Here is a 19,967-nt window from a genome sequence, read left to right on the forward strand (position 1 = left end):
GCAGAAGGACATCTTAAAATCGGATCTCGTTATCTGCTCGGTGGCTGCTGTTCTGTCATTTGCCATCAGTGCCAGCACCGTGTTCCTGTCCTTGCGAGTACGTATCCATTCGACTTTATGCTCTCCCCACCTTTTTAGCTTCCTTAACAACAGAGCCCACTGTGGAGCTCCAGGGCATTGGCAGGATAGTGGAGCCGGAGGAGAAAAACAGGACACCAGCTAAGAGGTTTAAGGAACATACCTGTGTGCTGCGAGGAGTTACACCCAAGATGAGAATTGGTTCACATGGCACACTGGGTTCAAGTGCTTTATCCTTTGTCCTCCCACACCCGGGAGCTGTGCTGTTTGTTAGAGCATCTGCACAGGTCCTGGGACCCAGTGGTAGTGAGTCAGGCTGACGGCACCCTGCGGGGAGCAGAGCCTGGAGGCATTAGCACATCAGGAGTCAGACAGAGGTCCTGGAGCCAAAAGGAGCTTTGAAACATAATTTTCAGTTAGAAAAACAAGTGGCGAGCTCTAGATGGGGTTTCTGGCTTGACATCCCAACAGTTACTCTCTCCGAGTGGAAGTATTACATGCTGAGGGGCTCCTTCCAACAAGGAAAGTCTTGTTAGTTGCATTGGTTATTCTTGACATCTTCTTTTAAAAACAACAGCAACACAGCCAAGGGCAGATTTCCCTTGGCCTTTGAACTTCCCGGGGCCAGCTCTCAACCCTCCCCCCTGGCCCCCCACTTAGTGGCTTGCAACACAGGTGGGTTTTGCATGGAAGAAATTTTTGGAAGTCTGTAACAAGAACTGGGGTTGCCTCTCTGTTCTGCTAGAGGGAAGAGGGGAAGGGCAATAGTGTTATGGATTATTCACGGACGTCCCTCCCCTCTCCTGCGAGGCTAAACAATGAGATTTGCCCTCTTGTACCACAGCCATTTCTCAGTGTTGTGCTGTTTGCCCTGGCTGGCTCGGTGGGATTTGTGACCCATTATATGCTCCCTCAGCTCCGCAAGCACCATCCGTGGATGTGGATTGCACACCCCGTTCTTAAAAACAGAGAGTATCAGCAACGGGAAGTGAGAGGTCAGTAATATATCCCTCGTTCAACACCAGTGGTGCAGCGGTAGGCATCCTTTATACCACAGTGTGCACAACTTATGTGAATGACTGAATGCCTTGGAACTATGTATTTAAGAATGATTACATGTTACGTTATATTGTTAGATGTTACATTATATCTATCTTACCATCATTTTAAAAAAGGAGACTGTGTACCTTGGAGTATACAGTATTGTTTCAGAAAAGAAAGCTAAAATGGAGTGAATGAGAACTCTGTTGTATAAAAACAGTACTTGGTTATTTAGTATTGGGGAAGATTAATTTATATCACTCCGACCTCAAGATCATGCTGTTCCAGCTTAAGTTGGCCGGGGACGGGGAAGAACACCTCGCTGCCCTCCCATCCTCTGCAAAGCTTTTTTTTGGGGGGGAGGGGCGGTGCGGCTGGGCGGCGATGTAGCAGAAACTGCTGAACCTTTCGGACCTCTGAACCCTTGAACTTCGCTTCACTGGCTCTGGTTACTTAGACCTAGACCCATACTTGATTGCTTTAGGAGTTCTTGGGGCTATTTCTGGTCATAATCTAGATAGTGTCAGAGCTTCTAGATAAGGAATCTCGGGAATTTCTCTGGTAGCTCTTCCCTTGCTCTGTGATCAACGGATGGCGGAAGGATTGATTTATCCCCATTTTCAGACACACTGAAGGCATTGGTCAGAGTTTATAGCTATAGTTTATAACGAGCTAGCACTGGGTATAACTTTATAACCCTCTGTACCCCAACTGTTGTAGAGGGACACAGTCAGTTGTCATCCCGTCCAGGCACACGGGTATGTGAGTGGGGCCAGGATTGCTGAGCTGCGAGAGTGGACTGGACTCACAAGGCTGGTCAGCAGCAACTTTGGTGGACTAGTGCGACAAAGGGAAAAGGGGGCAAAATAATCTAAGAATGAAGACGCAGAAGAATCACTTAAAATGCTGTTAAGAGCATTTCGTCAAGGTGCATCTCGGGGTGGGTATGAGGAGCTGCCTTGATCTAAAACAGCTGACTCGGGAAAAGTGTAGATCATTTAGTGGAGAGACATGGCCTCATGGGTCTGCCGCCCGGATGGGGTTCGGAAGGTGGAGAAGGGTCATCACCCCAACTGTCCTGCCCTCAGAGACTTCCTCTTCCCACCTGCAACACCAGCAGCTCGCTTAAGGGTGAAACTTAATATATTCGTGCTTAATATTTATATATATTCATGTATACATATGTATATATTTTAATTAAATTAATACATAGAATATACATTTTTTAAATGTTCTGTTTGATGTCAGGTGCTACTTCAATGTAAATGATTATCAGTGTTATGAAACCTGAAGGAAGATGGGCTCAGAGCAGGGCAATGTGTACGGCTAGTTCGTGTTACAGCTCGCTGTGCGGAGAGGCGTATCCCAGACAGGTGTGCCTGCCGGTGGCCATGTAGAGCAACCAGAGGAAACCGATGTCTACAGAGCTTCTGAAAGTATTCAGATCACATCCCCCTTTCATCTTCTAAATCTTTAGGAAGACTAAGTTTTGGGGTGAAATTCGTGGAATTTGGGGGAGGGGTTATTTCGGCATCATTGATCTTGGGTGGAGATTTGAAGTGTGAGGCTTTGCCTCGAGAGGCTGCATGCATCTCTGTATCCGTATCAGCTACCCCTCCCTCTGCTTAGCTCTTTGGATGCCCTGGGATGAGCACAGAGAACTTGTCGAATTGAGAGAAAGAACGGCAAGACAGACGGGGCTCAGGCTCAGCTTACTGTGGTGGTTCAGAGTGTGGAGTTCGCAGGGACTATATGGAATTCAGCAGTCAGGAGTTTAGTTCAAAACCAGTTTGTCTGGTTTGCTTTGGTTTTGGTTTTTAGTTTGCTTATTTTGTTAGTGTGGTGGTTTTCTTCCCGGAATCTAACAGAGCCCAGTTCAAAACAGAATCATTTAGACGTTTTAAACCTGTGTGGCCTTTTCAGTACCGGATTCAAGTCCAAGTAACGTGAGCGTGTTTGCATGTATCAGCTCCTCTTTGAGGGCTGGGTCTCCGTCCCATATGCTGGGCTGGGAGCTCATGCTTGTGAGCACGGGCTCTGTGGATGTTTCTCCTTTGCCTGCATTAGCTGTTCATAAGCCACCTGAATTCTAGCCAAAAGTAATAGATTTGACAAATTAGGCATGTAATGAAGATCAGATTGCATTTCAAAATTGTGTGCATAGACGGAAAATCCAAATATTTAAAATATATTGGTATGAACTCATTGAAAAGCCATTACTCATTTTGGTATCATCCGAGTCCTGAGTTTCCTTCCTCCTCTGCCCCTGGCCTTCTGCCTTCTAGATAGTTCACTCTTTATTTCTTCTACTCCTAAGAAAACATGCACAGGAAATTCAGACCAACAGTATACCTTTTAACGTGAAAACTGTGCTCAAATCTTTTCTCTTCATTGGATCACAGAGTATTATAACTGGAAAAGAAGAGCAGAGCAGGGTGAGCAGATTTGTGGTAAAGCCACAGAATCCCCTAGTCCCCTGGCAGACATCGCTAACTGAGAACAATCCAAAAACTGGGCCCGGGGCAGGCATTGAATCGGCATGTGAGGTGAGGCACATGTGCTGTCCCGTCTTAGAGTTCATGGAATGCCGTCCCACCCTGGGAGCCTGCAGAAGTCAGGCACATAACTTCGGTCCCAGCAAGTCTGTGGCCAGTGAGTGACCAGCACGGAGGGCATCTTCCTCCGGTCCAGTGCTCTCTCTGCTACCTGCTCTGCTCTCGGTGTAGCCCGCTGATCGTGTGTAGCTTGTATGCAGCTCTTAGCATGGTGCCGCCGTCATTGTTATCCAGAAGGGCTTCATCACTGCCGTAAGCTCTGAAGAGTCCAACGTGCCGTCGTCCCAGGCCAGCTCTACAAAGCTTTAATCCCGGGTTGAAACAGACTTGACTCAGGTCAGATGATTCAGCCTTCAGGTCTCTGTTTAAAAACCAGTCCCTCTAAAAGTCCTTCCCTGACCACTGGGTCAGACTCACTTCCCGGCTGCAACCCTGAACCTCCCTTTCCATCATAGTCTCTCAAGTGAATGTGAGCAACATGCCTGTTTGCTCGTGCCGGCTCGCCATGGCTTACTGTGATGCTGGGCACAGAGATGCGCTTACTGAACGGCAACTCGTTTAAATAGCACCCACCTTCTATAGGCTAGAACAAATTAAACTTGGTGTATAGACTTACTTTCAGTTTACTTTCCTTTCTGCATACCTCCGATAGGTAATTTTACTTGACATATAAAATTATGTGGAGATACAAAATAAATTTTGGTATAAAATTCAGTCTACAATAAGTTGAAGACTGGGAATTGAAACATGTATTTTTTTTAGCCAATTCAGTTCTTTACTTTGGGGACTCATTTACGTAAACTTTATCCCATCCTAGCCCCAACAAAACGTTTCACTAATATTTGAGCTAAAAGAATAAAATTCTATCACTCATAATACAGTTTAGCTGACATATGGTGATGTGGCTATAACTGACATATTAATGGGATGTGAAATTGTTCAATCGGAGTGATTCATGCTGAAAATAACAAGATAACAGAGTAGACGGCACTACAGATGGCACTGTATTAGTCAAGTATGGAACTTTCCAAGACCAAATGTTTAAGAAGCACTGTAGTTTTAGAAAATAAGACAAATCTATGATCCTGAATTGTGATGGTAATTCCAAACAAATGACTTCATTGATCAGCCTCTGTTATAAAAGACTAAGAAGCTGAATCTGTTTGAAAATTTATCTCATGGTAATAAATACATATCTATCTATAATTATTTTGAATATAGATGTACTATATGTTCCATTCAAAAGTCCTATGGTGACAGAACGGATAAAAAAAAAATAAGACCCATCTATATGCTGTCCACAAGAGACTCATTTTAGACCTAAAGACACCTGCAGATTGAAAGTGAGGAGATGGAGAAACATCTATCATGTAAATGGATATCAAAAGAAAGCTGGGGTGGCAATACTTATATTGGGCAAAATAGACTTTAAGACAAAGACTATAACAAGAGACAAAGAGGGGCACTGTATCATAATAAAGGGGATATCCAACAAGAAGACCTAACAATTGTAAATATTTATGCACCCCACCTGGGAGCACCCAGATACATAAAGTGGTTAACAAACATAAAGGAATTAATCAGTAATAATACAATAATGTTGGGAACATCAACACCATACTTGTATCGATGGACAGATCATCTAAACAGAACATCAACAAGGAACGATGGCTTCCAATGATACTCTGGAACAGATGGATTTCGTGTTATATTTAGAACATTCCCTACTAAAACATCAGAATACATATTCTTTTCAAGTGCACATGCAACATTCTCCAGAATAGATCACATATTAGCCCACAAAACCAGCATCAACAAATTCAGGAAGATTGAAGCCATACCATGGTATCTTTTCTGACCACAACACTGTACAACTGGAAGTCAACCACAAGAAGAAATCCAGAAAGACCACAAACACATGGAGGTTAAATAACACGCTACTAAACAACAAATGGGCCAACCGACTCAGAGAAGAGGTTAAAAAGTACATGGAAACACATGAAAATGAAATCACAATAGTCTAAAACCTCTGAGACACAGCAAAAGCAGTTCTAGGAGGGAAGTTTATAGCATTATAGCCCTACCTCAAGAAGCAAAAATATCTCAAAATAATAAAAAAATTAAAAAAAAACTCAATCTAACCTTACACCTGAAAGGACTAGAAAAAGCACTACAAGTAAAACCTAAAACCAGCAGAAGGAAGGATATCACAAAGATTAGAGCAGAAATAAATGCTATAGAAACTAAAAAACAAACAAACAAACACACAAAAAACCAGATTGATGAAACCAGGAGCTGGTTCTTTGAAAAAAAAAACAAAAACAAAAACAATAAAATTTATTAACCTCTAGCCAGACTTATTGACAAAAAAGAAAGAGAGAGAAAGGACTCAAAATCACAAATGAGAAAGGAGTGATAACAACCAATGCCACAGAAATACAATTATAAGACAATATTATGAAAAACAATAGGCCAACAAATTAGAAACCTAGAAGAAATGAATAAATTCCTAGAAACATATAACCTACCAAAATTGAAACAGAAAGAAATAGAATTTGAACAGACTGATAACCAGCAAAGAAATCAAATAAGTAATCAAAAAACTCACAACAAACAAAAGTCGAAGACCAGTTGACTTCACAGGCAAATTCTACCAAACATTTAAAGAAGAGTTGAAAAAGAACACCAAAGCTGGAGGCATCACGATTCTGTACTTCAAGTTATATTACAAAGCTTTAGTGATCAAAAGAGAATAGTACTGGCACAAAACCAGACACATAGATCAATAGAACAGAATAGAAAACCCAGAAATAAATCTGCAGCCATGGTCAATTAATCTTCAGCAAAACTGGGAAGAATGTCCAATGGGATAAAAGACCACCTCTTTAGCAAATGGTGTTGGGAAAACGAGGCAGCAACATGCAAGAGAAACTGGACCACTTTCGTACATGATTCACAAAAGTAAATTCAAAATAGATCGAAGACTTATATATGAGACCTCAAATCATAAAAATGCTAGAAGAGAACACAGGCAATAATCTCTTTGACATCTGCCATAGCAACCTTTTTCTAGATAGGTAGGTTCCCTATGTAAGAGAAGCAAAAGCAAAAATAAATAATTAGGACTACAGCAAAACAAAAAGCTTCTGCACAGTGAAGGAAACAACAAAACTAAAAGGCAATCTTAGGAATGGGAAAAGATATTTGCAAATGATGTATTTGATAAAGGGTTAGTATCCAAAATATATAAAGAACTTAGAAAACTCAACACCCCAAAAATGAATAGTACAATAAAAAAAAAACAAAAACAAGGCAGAAAACATGAACAGACATTTCTCCAGAGAAGACATCCAGACGGCCAACGGACACCTGAAAAGATGCTCAACATCACTTATCATCAGGGAGATGCAAATCAAAACTATGATGAGCTATCACCTGACACTGGTCAGAATGGCTAAAATCAACAGCACAAGAAACAGGTGTTGGCGAGGATGTGGCGAAAAAGGAACCTTCTTGCACTGTTGGTAGGAAGGCAAACTGGTGCAGCCACCCTGGAAAACAGTATGGAGATTCCACAAAAAGTACAAAATAGAGCTACCCTATGATCCAGCAATCTCACTACTGGGAATTTACCCAAAGAACACAAAAACGCTAATTCAAAGGGATATACATGCCCCTATGTTTATAGCAGCACTATTTACAGTAGCCAAGATATGGAAGCAGCCTTTGTGTCCATTGACTGATGAATGGGTAAAGAAGATGTGGTACACACATATATTGGAATATTATTCAGCCACAAAAAGGAATGAATCCATGTCATTGAAAATGGCAAGTGTAAGGCTATGTGAAATAAGTCATGGAAAGACAAATACCATGATTTCACTCATACCTGGAATTTAGGAAACAAAACAAATGAACAAAGGGGAAAAAGAGAGACAAATCAAGAAACAGACTCTTAACTATAGAGAACAACCTGATGGTTACTGCAGGAAAGGTGGGCAGGGGGATGGGATTAAGGAGGCCCTTGTAGTGATGAGCACAGGGTTATATATGGAAGTATTGAAACACCGTATTATACACCTGAAACTAATACAACACTGTGTGTTAACTGGAATTAAAATAAAAACTAACCCCCCCCAAAAAAGAAAATTTATTTTATCTAAGAATTTTCAAAAGGAATGATGTCATTTTGAAAAGGACTAATGGAGTTGGGTCATATTTTCACATGGTCCTCTGAGAAGAAATTTCCACAATATTATTATTCTTGGCTCTTAAGAGTTTAAGAAAAGTTGAAATGCTCTGATTTGATGACCTTACTCTTACCATGAAAGTGGCTTGTAATGGGGTTAAAAGAGATTGTGACAAAGAATAATTCCACTTCTTAAAAAAGATTTTATTTATTTATTTGACAGAGACAGAGCAAGAGAGGAAACACAGGGAAGGGGAGTGGGAGAGGGAGAAGCAGGCTTTCCAATGAGCACAGAGTCTTATGGGAGGCTCGATCCCAGGACCCTGGGATCCTGACTTGAGCTGAAGGCAGACGCTTAACGACTGAGCAATCCAGGCACCCAAGAATAATTCCATTAGTGACCCTCACTTGTTATTTATTCATTCAGAAAATGCTTAAGAATTTCCTATTCATTAAAAAAACAATTACTGGGTTCCGACATAATATGAAGCCTGTGAACCACTGAGATAAACTAAGTTGACTAAGATATGGTTTCTGTTACCAAAGAGTTTCTGACCTACTAAACCTCTGGCTGTGATTGCTACACACACAGCGAGGTGGGGTCAACACTAGGTTCAGCCTTGCAGGAAATACGAAGAAGTAGAATGCCCAGACCCTAAATGAAAAGGTTATAATTAATTTTATGTTCAGTGGTTAAGTTGTCCTAACTGGTTGGATATGCATATAAAATGGAAAATGTATGAATTTTAGGACTAAATGTTAAATTGAGTCTGGTCTTCAATGATATTGGTTGAATGAACAGGTGAATGATCAGTGCTTTGTAAATTCCCCAAAAGAAGACTTTCCTACAGGATGACGTGGGCAGAAATAGTCTTGTAAGGTAAAGGCTGCTTTGAAGGACCCACGGGTATATGTGTATAAGTAAAATATATACAAATGGGCTCATTCCTCTGCAAATAAACAGATAAATAAACGGTTGCTGAAAAAGCTAAAACTACAATTTTTGGATGTACTACAATAGCCGGATAAAAGATTATAGAAATTATAAAAAATACCGGTTGAGAATCTCACCGAAATTTTAACTTAAAAAAATCACTGTCACGAAACTAAGTCACAAATGAGTCCTGATTTTGTCACTCTTGCATGCGATTTCCCTTGCTTGTTGGCAAATCTTGCCTGTTGATTTCCCGATAGACTGGTTTCTACATGTCAGAGACGTGGTTCTGAGAGTTCTGAGAGTTGCTTTTTCTAATGTATTTTTCATTTACATCAAAGTGATACATAGGTTAAAAATCAAATAGAACAATTTGTAATGACAAGCAGAATTCTTGTTCACTTTTCCCCACGTCTGATTCTTCCTGTCCATGAAAAATTACTTTCCGCTCATTAAATAGTTCTTCCGATATTTACCATCATTCTTCTACATGATCTGCTTGCTGTTCTGCTGCTTCTTGATATTTCAGATTTGCCTATCTACTGACTTCCTGTTATGAATGAGAAGGACTCCTCTCTTTCCTTCCCTCGTACATTAACATTTTCCCTTTCTCCATCCTCACAATATAGTTTTAATATATTTTTTTTGAACAAATACCCAGGACTTTTTTTTTTCTGTTAAGTCTGATTTTTGCTGACTTCTAGTCCAATGGTATACCAAGATTGCCTTTCCTTTCTTGTTAAGATTTCCATCTTTGATTTGCTAGCCTTTCCCATAGCTATGGGACGTATCTCTCAGTTTTCCATACAAGCAAACCTGTCCAATCCTCTGTTAGTTCTATCCTCCCCAGGCTCCCTCCTGGAACGTCTCTGTTTGTTCTGTCCTCACTCCCTATCTGTGACTTTAGCACCTCCTCTAGTCACTCCAGGCAAAGGATGGATAGGAAGGAAACTTTGAGACTTTGTGTATCTCAAAGTATTTCCATTCTACTTTGCATTTAATGCAAATGTATTGTGTAGCACCTGAGGATGTAAACACTTCCGTAAGAATTCTAAGGTAAAGGTCCACTGCTGCCACTGAGAAGTCTGATGGCTTTCCTACCCCCAGTCCTTTGTATGTGACCAGATTCTCCCCTGCAGGAAGCATTTGGAAAGCTAAGGAGGGAATTAAAGTGCTATGGCCCAGAGAATGGGCTCAAATTTTGGCTATGTCATATAATAATTATGCTTAACCATCATGATTAAGGTTTGTATTTATAATTGGGGGTTCCTACAAGAAAGTTTTGATGGGGGATGAAATTAAGGTGAAAAGTGCAGAGGATGGGCATCACCGTTGGCAGGCAGAATGTATCCAGTAAGTGCCTACTTCTCCTCCTCTTCCCCAGAGTTCTGAAATTGACTCATTTGGCACCTTGCTTTGTGTCTCATTTCATCCATTGTGCTAGGTGGTGGGTGGCCCTTTATAATCTGGATATTTATGGCTGTGGTTTTGACATTTGGTCAACAGGTGATAGTACCACTTGAAGGACCTCATTCGCAGAAATTCTATGGTGATTAAATCAAACCCAATAATCTATGTAAAAATCCTTTGTGGCGTGACAGGCATTGCTTGATTTCAAAACATAAAGTCCGTGCTGGCATCTTTGGGAAGATTTCCTCTCTAGAGCATGACGTGGAGAAGCCATAGTTCCGGGAAGGAGAATATATCCCTCACCTCCTCCCTTTTCTTCCCCACATAAAACAACGCTAACATTAGGTGGTAGTTACAGACCTGGAAAACCCTGCGAAGTCTCTTTAATTCAAAGCAACTAAAATGGCTTGAAGCATGAACGAACGAGTGTTAGCTGCGCAACAGTCTTCTGCGCTGTGATGCTTCCATGGGAAGGCACATTCCAGAGCATTGCAGGTGCCAGAAGAGTGGCTCAGGGCTGATGTGTCGAAACAGCCCACTGGGTGGAAGCCTGCCGGATTAATTATTCCCTCCGTTGTTACTCCTTTCATGGACACTCTCTTCCTCTCCTCTTCTTTCCTTCCCTGGCAGGCACTGCTCCTCTACACTTTCCCTCTCTGGCTGGCCTCCTGATCAGCTGGGGTATGCAACTCTCTTTGTCAGTCTCACAAGGCTGGGGGTGGCCGCAGGGGGCGGGCCGTAGAACCAGGCTCACACCTGCAGCAGCAAACCTGGGAAGTGGAATCCAGGTTCCTGTGCTCAAAGGGGAGCGAGGCTGAAGGAGGCCCAGAGACTCACCACTGGCCTCAGGCAGAAGAGGGTCTGGGGACAGAACCCAGGGATCAGCTGCCAGGTTCACTCTCCAGCAAGCCACGGGGGGTTTACCCGAGGACCCAGTAGGATTCTTCCAGGCCACCAATACATTTCAAACAACGTGCAAGTCAAATAAACGGCCAGAAACTGGAGAAGTGTAGAAAAACTAACACTGATCTAAATATGCATGATTCACGCAGGGTGGGATGCAGGCTTCTTGGGGCACCATTGACACGTGCACAGAACGGCCAAAGCAGGCCCTCGGGGGAATGACTTTAGCGCTCAGCTGCAGTGGGTGAGGCCCCGTGATGAGCGGCCAACTTAGTCTCCCTGAGCTACATCCCCTGGGGTCTTGTCGGACGCAGCCGAAGCCGCAGACTCGGAGATGGTGGTGGAGAAACGCTAGCAGTGTTTTAGAGCGATCTTGTAATTTAAATAACAGACAAATCACACTTCACTTGGGGGTGAAAGTCGGATTTTGTAAATTAGACATTCATCATTTACCAGCTTTGTGCCGGGTGCTATGCTCCGTGTTGAGAATGCAGAAATGAGTAAGCGCACAGTCCTTGCTCTTGGCGAGATGGCTGTTGTAACAAGAAGTAGCTTCCTTCCCGCACTCGTCGGGAGAACGTTTGGAAGTTGCTCTGAACGCTTTTCACATGAAAGTTTTTTTTTTTTTTTAAGATTTTATTTATTTATTTGACAGATAGAGATCACAAGTAGGCAGAGAGGCAGGCAGAGAGAGAGGAGGAAGCAGGCTCCCCGCTGAGCAGAGAGCCCGACTCGGGGCTCGATCCCAGGACCCTGGGATCACGACCCGAGCTGAAGGCAGAGGCTTTAACCCACTGAAACACCCAGGTACCCCTCACATGAAAGTTTTTGACCTAAACTTCCTCATGTGAAAAAGTCGTAAAATATTTCAATAGTGTTTTTAGGTTTAAATCAGATGGTTTTATATTAGCAGAGGACCTTTCTATCAAGAGGAGAAAGCACATTATTGCCTTGATTCTCCCGAGAGCTTCTCTATCCCTTTGAGGAGAGGCGAAGGATGCATTTTTATTCCTACTGAATTAATGAAAAAAAAAATCAGTGGGAAGTTTTGGGAAAATGAGCTAAACATTTTTCAAAAATTGAGTTAGACTTCATATCAAATGAAATTCCAGATGGATTAAAGGTTTAAAACATTTTTTTTTAAAGGAAAAGAAGAAAGAAAGAACCAGAATAGCAGCTGCAAGAAAATATAGGTCATGTTACATAATCTTGGGTGGGAAGAGAAAACTAATTTTCTTAGCATGACCCAAAGTCAAAAAACATTAAAGAAACAGCTAAACATTGTATTCCTTGAAAAACGAAATTTTAATATCCTGATGCCTGGCTCTTCCCCACCTTACCTTTCTCGGAGAGGTTTACCTAACCTGATAACAGGTATTGCTTCATTCACAAATAATGGTGGGACCTGTCACGTGCCAGGAACGTGCGGGACAGTGTGGCCATCCCAGCCCCACCCTGAGTTGAACCTTCTGAGGAGGGAAATGTGCCGTGGCCAGGAGCAAACCTCGAAGCCTTGCAAGGCAGATGGCGCACCCCCCACGGGAGCCCCAGCTTCTCCTCACGCTCTGTCCTGCGGGGTGTCTGCTTTCGTTCATTGAGTTATTAATTAATGATGTTGCCTAAATCTACTGAGGGGCTCCTATGGACGAAGGTGACGGACAGGCCCGGCCCCCGGGAGAGAGCTGGACATCGACCCCACCGAGTGACGCACATGTACAGGGTTTAAAGGACAATGAAGGGAAGGAGTATAAAAGGATCCCGGTTGAGATCTGGGAGATAGAGAAATGCTGCTTTGGGGAAGTGACATTTAATGGGATGCTTGAAGGAGAAAGAGGGGGTTAGCCGTAAGCGGAGGAAGAGGACTCCAGGATCCCAGGCAGGAGAGGAAGCTTCGGGCACGCCCTGTGTCGGCTAATGGGAACGGAAAGGTCATGGGGACCTTGGGTTTATCCTAGGCAGAATAAAAGGGCTTTGAGCAGCAGCGTAATGTGATTTGCTCCACATGTAAGAATGATTACTTACCCTCTTCATGCTTCTGGTTTTGGAAGTGAAGCCTGTTTCTGGGGAACGCACCATGACATGTGTACATGATATCGCTAAGGACTTTATGATCTGAGATTTGGCCCAGAGAGAAAGACAGGAGGGAGAAGCATTCATGGGGAAAAACGAGAGCCTGTAATCAGGGGGTGCCACCGGCCTGGATGTGATAATTCCATTTTGCAGAGTGTCTCTGCTTTTGATGCCTCAGGGGGACAGGGCCATTTGAACCTAGCTGTGCACGTCTGGAAATGCTTCGGAACCCTCCTGGTTCCCGTAAAGCAGGAGGCCACATATGCTGGCAGCTTCAATCGTAATTCAAGATTTAAATCGAAAATTATCTTCCTAAAGATAAAAACATCCTGAAGATTTCTGATTCACTTTTAATTATCGAGAAGAACTTATTTTAGTAACATAAGATCTAAATAAAACACAACCTGAAAAGCCTTTAAGAAAATTTGAAGTGCGCGCTTGTAATAAGTTGTATAGAACTTATAAATGGCATCATTAGTTTGCATTCTTTTCCTCACGGGCCTAATATTCCAGGGAAAAGAAAAATACTAATGCTCAAGTAAGGTCTTTTTATGGCCTCTGTGTGTACTCAGGGCATTACACAAAGACAGTTATAAAATACCATTGCAAAGATTTTCTTTCTAGCTTGACTTTGTGGGAATACTGGAACAGTTTGGGACCCTAAGAAACATATTAACCATGCTACTGCCTCTGTGAGCGTCCTTTTTAGTAGCTTTCCATGGCCACCCCATAAGAAGGATTGAATTTGGTCTTTGAGAGCTCAGAATTCTGGAATTATACTATGTTTTTTGTTTCCTCCTCCTTCTTATTTGTCCTTCTCTTTGCTTCCCCTCCGCTCCCAAACATAAACATTCAATACAAAAACAATCTAGAGATTGTAACGTTTCTTTTTTTTAAAGATTTATTTATCCATTTATTTGAGAAACAGTGAATGTGAGAGAGAGCACGAGTGGTGGGAGGGGAGGCACAGAGGGAGAAGCAGGCCCCCCACTCCCCGCCTCCCCGAGCAGGGAGCCTGACGCCAAGACCCCAGCACCATGACCTGAGCCAAAGGCAGACTCTTAACCAATGGAGCCACCAGATGCCCTAGAGATTGTAACACTTCATTGGAATGAATTACTGAACTTGCTAGAAGGAGTCTGGAGGTAAGTAAAACTTAAAGGGAAATTAATTTTCTTTCAGTGTGAAGGATTAGCAGAATCTGAAGTCAAACGTTTGGAGGTAGTGACCTCAGGGATTTGCTCTCTACTCTGTCGTTCCTGTGTATTTATTTTACCCCCGCTTCCCACATCCTTCTCCACCCCTGTTTTGGCTAGAAGCCATGCCTTGGGATGCACCTTTACCTAGAATGAGTTTCCCTTAACATACAGTGTGTGGCCCTGAGCAATACACATTGCTGGTGTATGCAGGCAGTGTGAAACACTCTGTCCTCTCATCTAGACATTCAGAATGCACCAGGGGGCTGCGTGTGGGAGCGTCCATATCACGGTCTCTTGTCACCTGCATTCCCTGGTAGCACCTCAGGTAGTAAACTAGAGATGGCGGAATGCCCTACCTTCCACCTCTGAGTAACGGTGCTATTAAAAATGTAGTAGACGTTTTTGTGGCTTCGGAATGTATTGGCTTCTGGTTTTTTTGGAATTTCTTTGTATCCTTCGTAGAACTCCTTCGTCGCTATCATCTGTTGGCTTCTAACTAGAGAACCAATGATCACCTTTAAAGATCCAAGGTCTTAGCTGGGCACGTATGTTATGTCCATATTGAATGGGCTTCTTATGACCTTGTTCTTGCAAGTGAGACAGCAGAATGGTGCTTACAATCTAAGACTTCTAGAGCTTGAATATCTTAGCTGTCTGCCTCAGAGTGTGTCTATGCTATAGTCTCACATGCGTGGCCCCCCGGCCCCCCTGCCCAGGTACCACAGAGGGTTAAGTCTCACTGAATAAGTACTTTTGCTTTCAAATATTTGGAAAGACATGGAGGGTGAATTCAGAGCTTATTAGTGATTCCTGTACTTTTTTTTTTTTTGGAATTGATTGTTTGCTGTGTCTCCGGGATGGATCAACTAAAATTCTTATGGAAAAGCCATATTGGTTATCATTATCCACAGTAAATCCTTGGGAAGACTGCCATGGGATGGTGTCCTTGCCCTCAAATCAGCCTTATCCCTACTCACTGGAAAATATCATCTAAAAGAAATGTGACGAGCGTTTAAAAGCCCGATCACACGCCCCTGTCCAGACGGCACTGGGCATTCTTCGGTGATAAGCTACTCAAATGTTCCTTTTAATTCACATATTTTTCTAATAGCCCCGCAGCATGAGGTTGGCTTGCATTTCCTTAATTTACATATTTTTGCAGGAATCTAGCTAAGGGTGTCATGTTTCTCCGAACTGGTGACAAATGTTGATAGAACTCTGTAAATGTATTTTTATAAGCAGACAGTTGCATTTGATGTGATGGCCTCAACCTGACATACATTTTCTCAATATAAATTGAGAAATGAGGAAAAAAATAATCTGTTTGGAAGGAAACCTAAATGGAACTGATTGTACTTTATGAGAGACTAAAATAGGAAAGATTACTTAATATGCTATAGTTTGAAAGATTTTTATTTTGTATTCAAAAAGTCATTCGGGGTGGGGTGCTGCTTTCTTAAGCCTCTCCCTGTTCGATTTAACTATTCCGAGTTCCTCTGGACACAAAAAGTATACGCTAGTAAGTGAACATTTACTGAACCCTGATTCTAGGCCAGGCGTTTCATAGGGACTTGGAATACACAACTGACGAAGGCATGGTTTGGTTTGAAGACAAGATCTACTTCTGACAAATCCACAGTCTACTGGGGAGATTAATATTTAAATGAATACAGTGTGACAGGTACTGTAATTATAGAATTCACAGTGCATAGTGATGGCGCAAAGAAGGAATGTATTTAGCCTGAAAACTAAAGGTAATCTATACGGTACGCCGGGCTCAGCATCTGGCAGGTTCCTCACAGGTACTCGCGACATGGCAGGCAGTGGGGCCAACGGTGAGGAAAATGCAGGGTCTGCCCAGAAGCAGGCAGAAAGGGGGAGGTGCATTGTTTATTAAGAATTTGAAAACAATGATAAAGCCAGTTAAAATTTGGCCTCCTTTTTACTCTCCCCATGTACTGACAATTCTAAACACTGTCCGTGATTAAACCCTTCTACTGGGATGGAAACTTGGGGTGCGCTGCCTTGCCCAATGATGGTAGCAACTCTCCTGGGAATAATGGCAAAGGGGGTGAGGAGGGGGCATGGAAAGTTCCCCATGGCCAGATGCCAGATTCTGCAAAAAGATTAGGAGTTTCTCAAGTAGGAAATACAGAAGGGCATTGCAGGAAGGCATCCAGGACATGGAAAGGCACGTACAACACGTAGTTCCCTACCATGCAGGAGGAAATAGAAATTATTTACAATAAATAGTGGTGGTCACTTAGGTATCCACATGGGAAAAAAATCGGTCTCAATCCCTATCTTACATTATACACAATAATTCTAGAGAGCTTTCTGATCTAAATGCAAAAGGTAAAGCAACAAAGTCTGAGAGGAAAACATAGGAGTGTGTGGTCCTGGCCTTTGTCTTTTAAACAGAACACAAAAGACTTCAAAAGGAAAAGCAAAATGAAAAGTCAGAACATATTCAAATAAAGCATTTCTTTCCTAGGAGAGGTACTATTGAGAGGGTAGTAACCCATAAAATGGGAGAAGAGCTTTCTGATGCAAATGCTCACTAAAGACTCATATCTGAGGTGTACAAAGAAATCCTACAAATCAGTAAAGAAGGTCTTGTTTTTTTTTTTTAAACCTTTGCACACAGTTTTGAAACCTACACAAACCATATGTGTTAGAGCTAGAGACGAAACGCTCTTGAAGCCCCCCCCCCCCACCCCCCGCCACCTGCTTATAGTCACGGCTGCACGAGGTACCCACTGCCCCAATCCCAACACCACTGTTTGGTTGGCCTCCTATTCTCCTGTGTCTCCTGCTCAACAATTTTCTTGCGACTCAGCCACCTTCGTGGGTGTCCTCGTCGTCCTCTCGTGCCCATCGCTGTGTGATAATCTGGGTGACTATTAAGTGATTAATTCCCTTCCTGCAATGTCCTTCTGTATTTCCTAAAGACGAGTAAAGGAAAAATCTATCCGAGGGGAAAGAGAACCAGGCGATACACGTGAAGAGCCACTTCACAAACGTGGGATCCAAATGGCCAGTAAACAGATGAAAAGGTACTTACCCACATGAGTCATCAGGGAAATGCAAAACAGAGCCCCAACATGATACCACTCTACCCCCACAGTGTGGTTAGAGTGAAGGAGAGAGAAAATGTTTTGGCAAGGATGTGAGCAAACAGAAGGAACTCTCTGTGCTTTTTGTGGGAGTACAAACTGGCTCTGCATCTTTGGAAAATCTCCAAGAGCTTCCTCTACACACACTTAATCACCTGGCAGATCTATACCTGGATCTGCGCCCTGCAGAAGCGCACGCGAGCTTCTCAGAAGACACGTAGCAGGACGCTGGGGGCAGCTCTCTACGGCTCATTCACAAAACGAGTGCCCGCGACCAGGAGCCCGGAAACATGACCTGTGCATCGTCACCCAGATTATCATACAGCGATGGGCACGAGAGGACGATGAGGACACCCACGAAGGTGGCTGAGTCTCATGAAAATTGTTGAGTAGGAGATGCAAGAGAACAGGAGGCCAACCAAACAGTGGTGTTGGGATTGGGGCAGTGGGTACCTCGTGCAGCAGTGACTGTAAGCCGGTGGGAGGGGTGTTCAAGAGTTTCATCTCCAGCTCTAACACGTATGGTTTGTGCAGGTTTCCAAGCTGCGTGCGAAAGTTTTCAAAAATCCAGTGCGGCTCGTTCAGGTAGCGGGTGAAGAATATATAATGTAAGTGCGAAACTGGTGATCATGACTCCAGAGAGGGACAAAGTGGCCACTGCAGAAGGCGTGGCTCTGCTCCAGACCCCTTGGGATCAGATCCCACATTTTAGCAAGTGAATTTTTTACGTTTCAAAGTTGGAGCATCGCCAATCTGGGACAGTGTCTTTCAGCTCTGTCCCCGGGTGAAGGGAGAGAAAGAAGCAGACTTCCCACTGAGCAGAAAGCCCAACACAGGGCTAGATCCCAGGACCTACAGATTACGACCTGAACCTAAGGCAGAGGCCCAACCAACTGAACCACCCAGGCGCCCTGGAGAATCTTAATCAGGCTCCACGCTCAGTGCCTGCACTTGAGCGTGACCGTGGGGCTTGATTTCACAACCTTGAGATCCTGACCTGAGCTGAAACCAAGAATCGACACTTAACCGATGGAGCCACCCCAGTGTCCCACTCTGGACGGAGAGTTTTACAAAGAAGGAAGGACACGTGATGTTTTACGCCTAGAAATGTCCAGTAAGATAGACCGAGAAGGATCAGTTGTCTGTTATTTAGGAAGTCACAGGTGGCTGCGTCCTGCGTCCTGCTCTGTTCTGGGCAGGCGTCGCTGCAGATACCCAGGGAGTAGGAGTCAAGGGCCTGGGGTTGTCAGACACTCACAGCCTTTTCAAGAAGCTGTGCACAAAAGGGCAGAGTGAGCACAAGGAGGTGAGGAGCAGAGAGCAAGTTTTCAGTTTGGCAAAGATGGGAATCTTGCCACTTGCCAGTAGGAAAGAGCTCCTCTGGGGAGTGTGACTCCTGAACCAGATGTCAGGAGGAGTGAGACCAGAGCATCCAAGGGAGCTCAGCTTCAGGAGAACGGAGAGGGCAGAGGTGAATGTAAATAAATCGGTAGTTGAAGGGTGGGAACACTAGGCAATTCTTGCCTGATAGCCCCAGTTTTCTCTAGGAAGTAGTGGTTGATATCATTTGCCTAAAGGAAATGGGGGATGGATAGTAAAGATTTGTGTCTCTAAATTTTCATATGCTTTCACAAAAGATGAAAACCCTTTTATCTATCTGTAAAAGATATACCTAGTTTCATCAATTATAAGTAAAAAATGTGATTCCTTATGAAAGAACTCATTTCCAAATTTCACCAGAAAACACTACCCATTGGCCATTAAGAATATCCAAATTTAAAACCCTGCCCAACATCCTTGCTGTTTTTTTAATTACCGAAGTATAGTCGACAGACAATGTTGTATAGTTTAGGGTGTGTAACTTAGACAATGCTATATATTATGCAATGTTCACTACGGTCACCGCCTGTCACCATACGAAGTTATGACGGTGTAACTGACCATGTTTCCTATAGCGTACTTCTCACCTCTGTAACTTACCTATTTCACAGCTGGAAGTTTGTACCTCCTCATCCTCCTCACCTACTTCGTCCGGCCCCTCTCCACTCCCCTCTGGCAACTACCAGTTTTTTTCCCCTGTATTTAAGAGTGTATTTCTGGTTTTTTGTTTGTTCATTTGTTTTGGTATTTCACATACCAGTGAAACCATATGGTGTTTGTCTTTCTCTGACTTATTTCACTTAGCATCATGCCCTCAAGCTCTGTCCATGTTGTCACAAATAGCAAAGCTGTTCTTTTTTTATGAGCATGTAGTATCCCACTGTGTATATATACTTTTTTAGTTGAGCTATAATTACTGTGTAGTGCTGTAGTGGTCGCAGGTGTACAAAGCCATGATGCGGCAATTGCGTACATTACTCAGTGCGCATCAAGATAACTGTACTCTTCATCCCCTTCACCTGTTTTGCCCATCTCCCACCCCCTTCCCCTCAGGTGACCATCAGTTCTCTGTATTTAAGAATCTTTTTTTTT

The 19,967-nt window shown here is 43.2% G+C and overlaps 1 protein-coding gene across 1 annotated transcript in view; it reads left to right on the plus strand.

Annotated features, from left to right (window-relative positions):
• The window catches only part of LOC111160500 (pecanex homolog 2), a 275,016-nt gene that overhangs the window by 138,719 nt on the left and 116,330 nt on the right, over positions 1-19,967 (plus strand). Inside the window, exons 18-19 of the mRNA XM_022523646.1 lie at positions 5-97; positions 923-1,073. Of these exons, the coding sequence (XP_022379354.1) occupies positions 5-97; positions 923-1,073 (244 nt within the window). The remainder of the gene's footprint in view (positions 1-4; positions 98-922; positions 1,074-19,967) is intronic.

The sequence above is a fragment of the Enhydra lutris genome, unplaced genomic scaffold, assembly GCF_002288905.1.
Source record: "Enhydra lutris kenyoni isolate GAN:26980312 unplaced genomic scaffold, ASM228890v2 scaffoldscaffold76, whole genome shotgun sequence".
Classification (NCBI taxonomy): domain Eukaryota; kingdom Metazoa; phylum Chordata; class Mammalia; order Carnivora; family Mustelidae; genus Enhydra; species Enhydra lutris.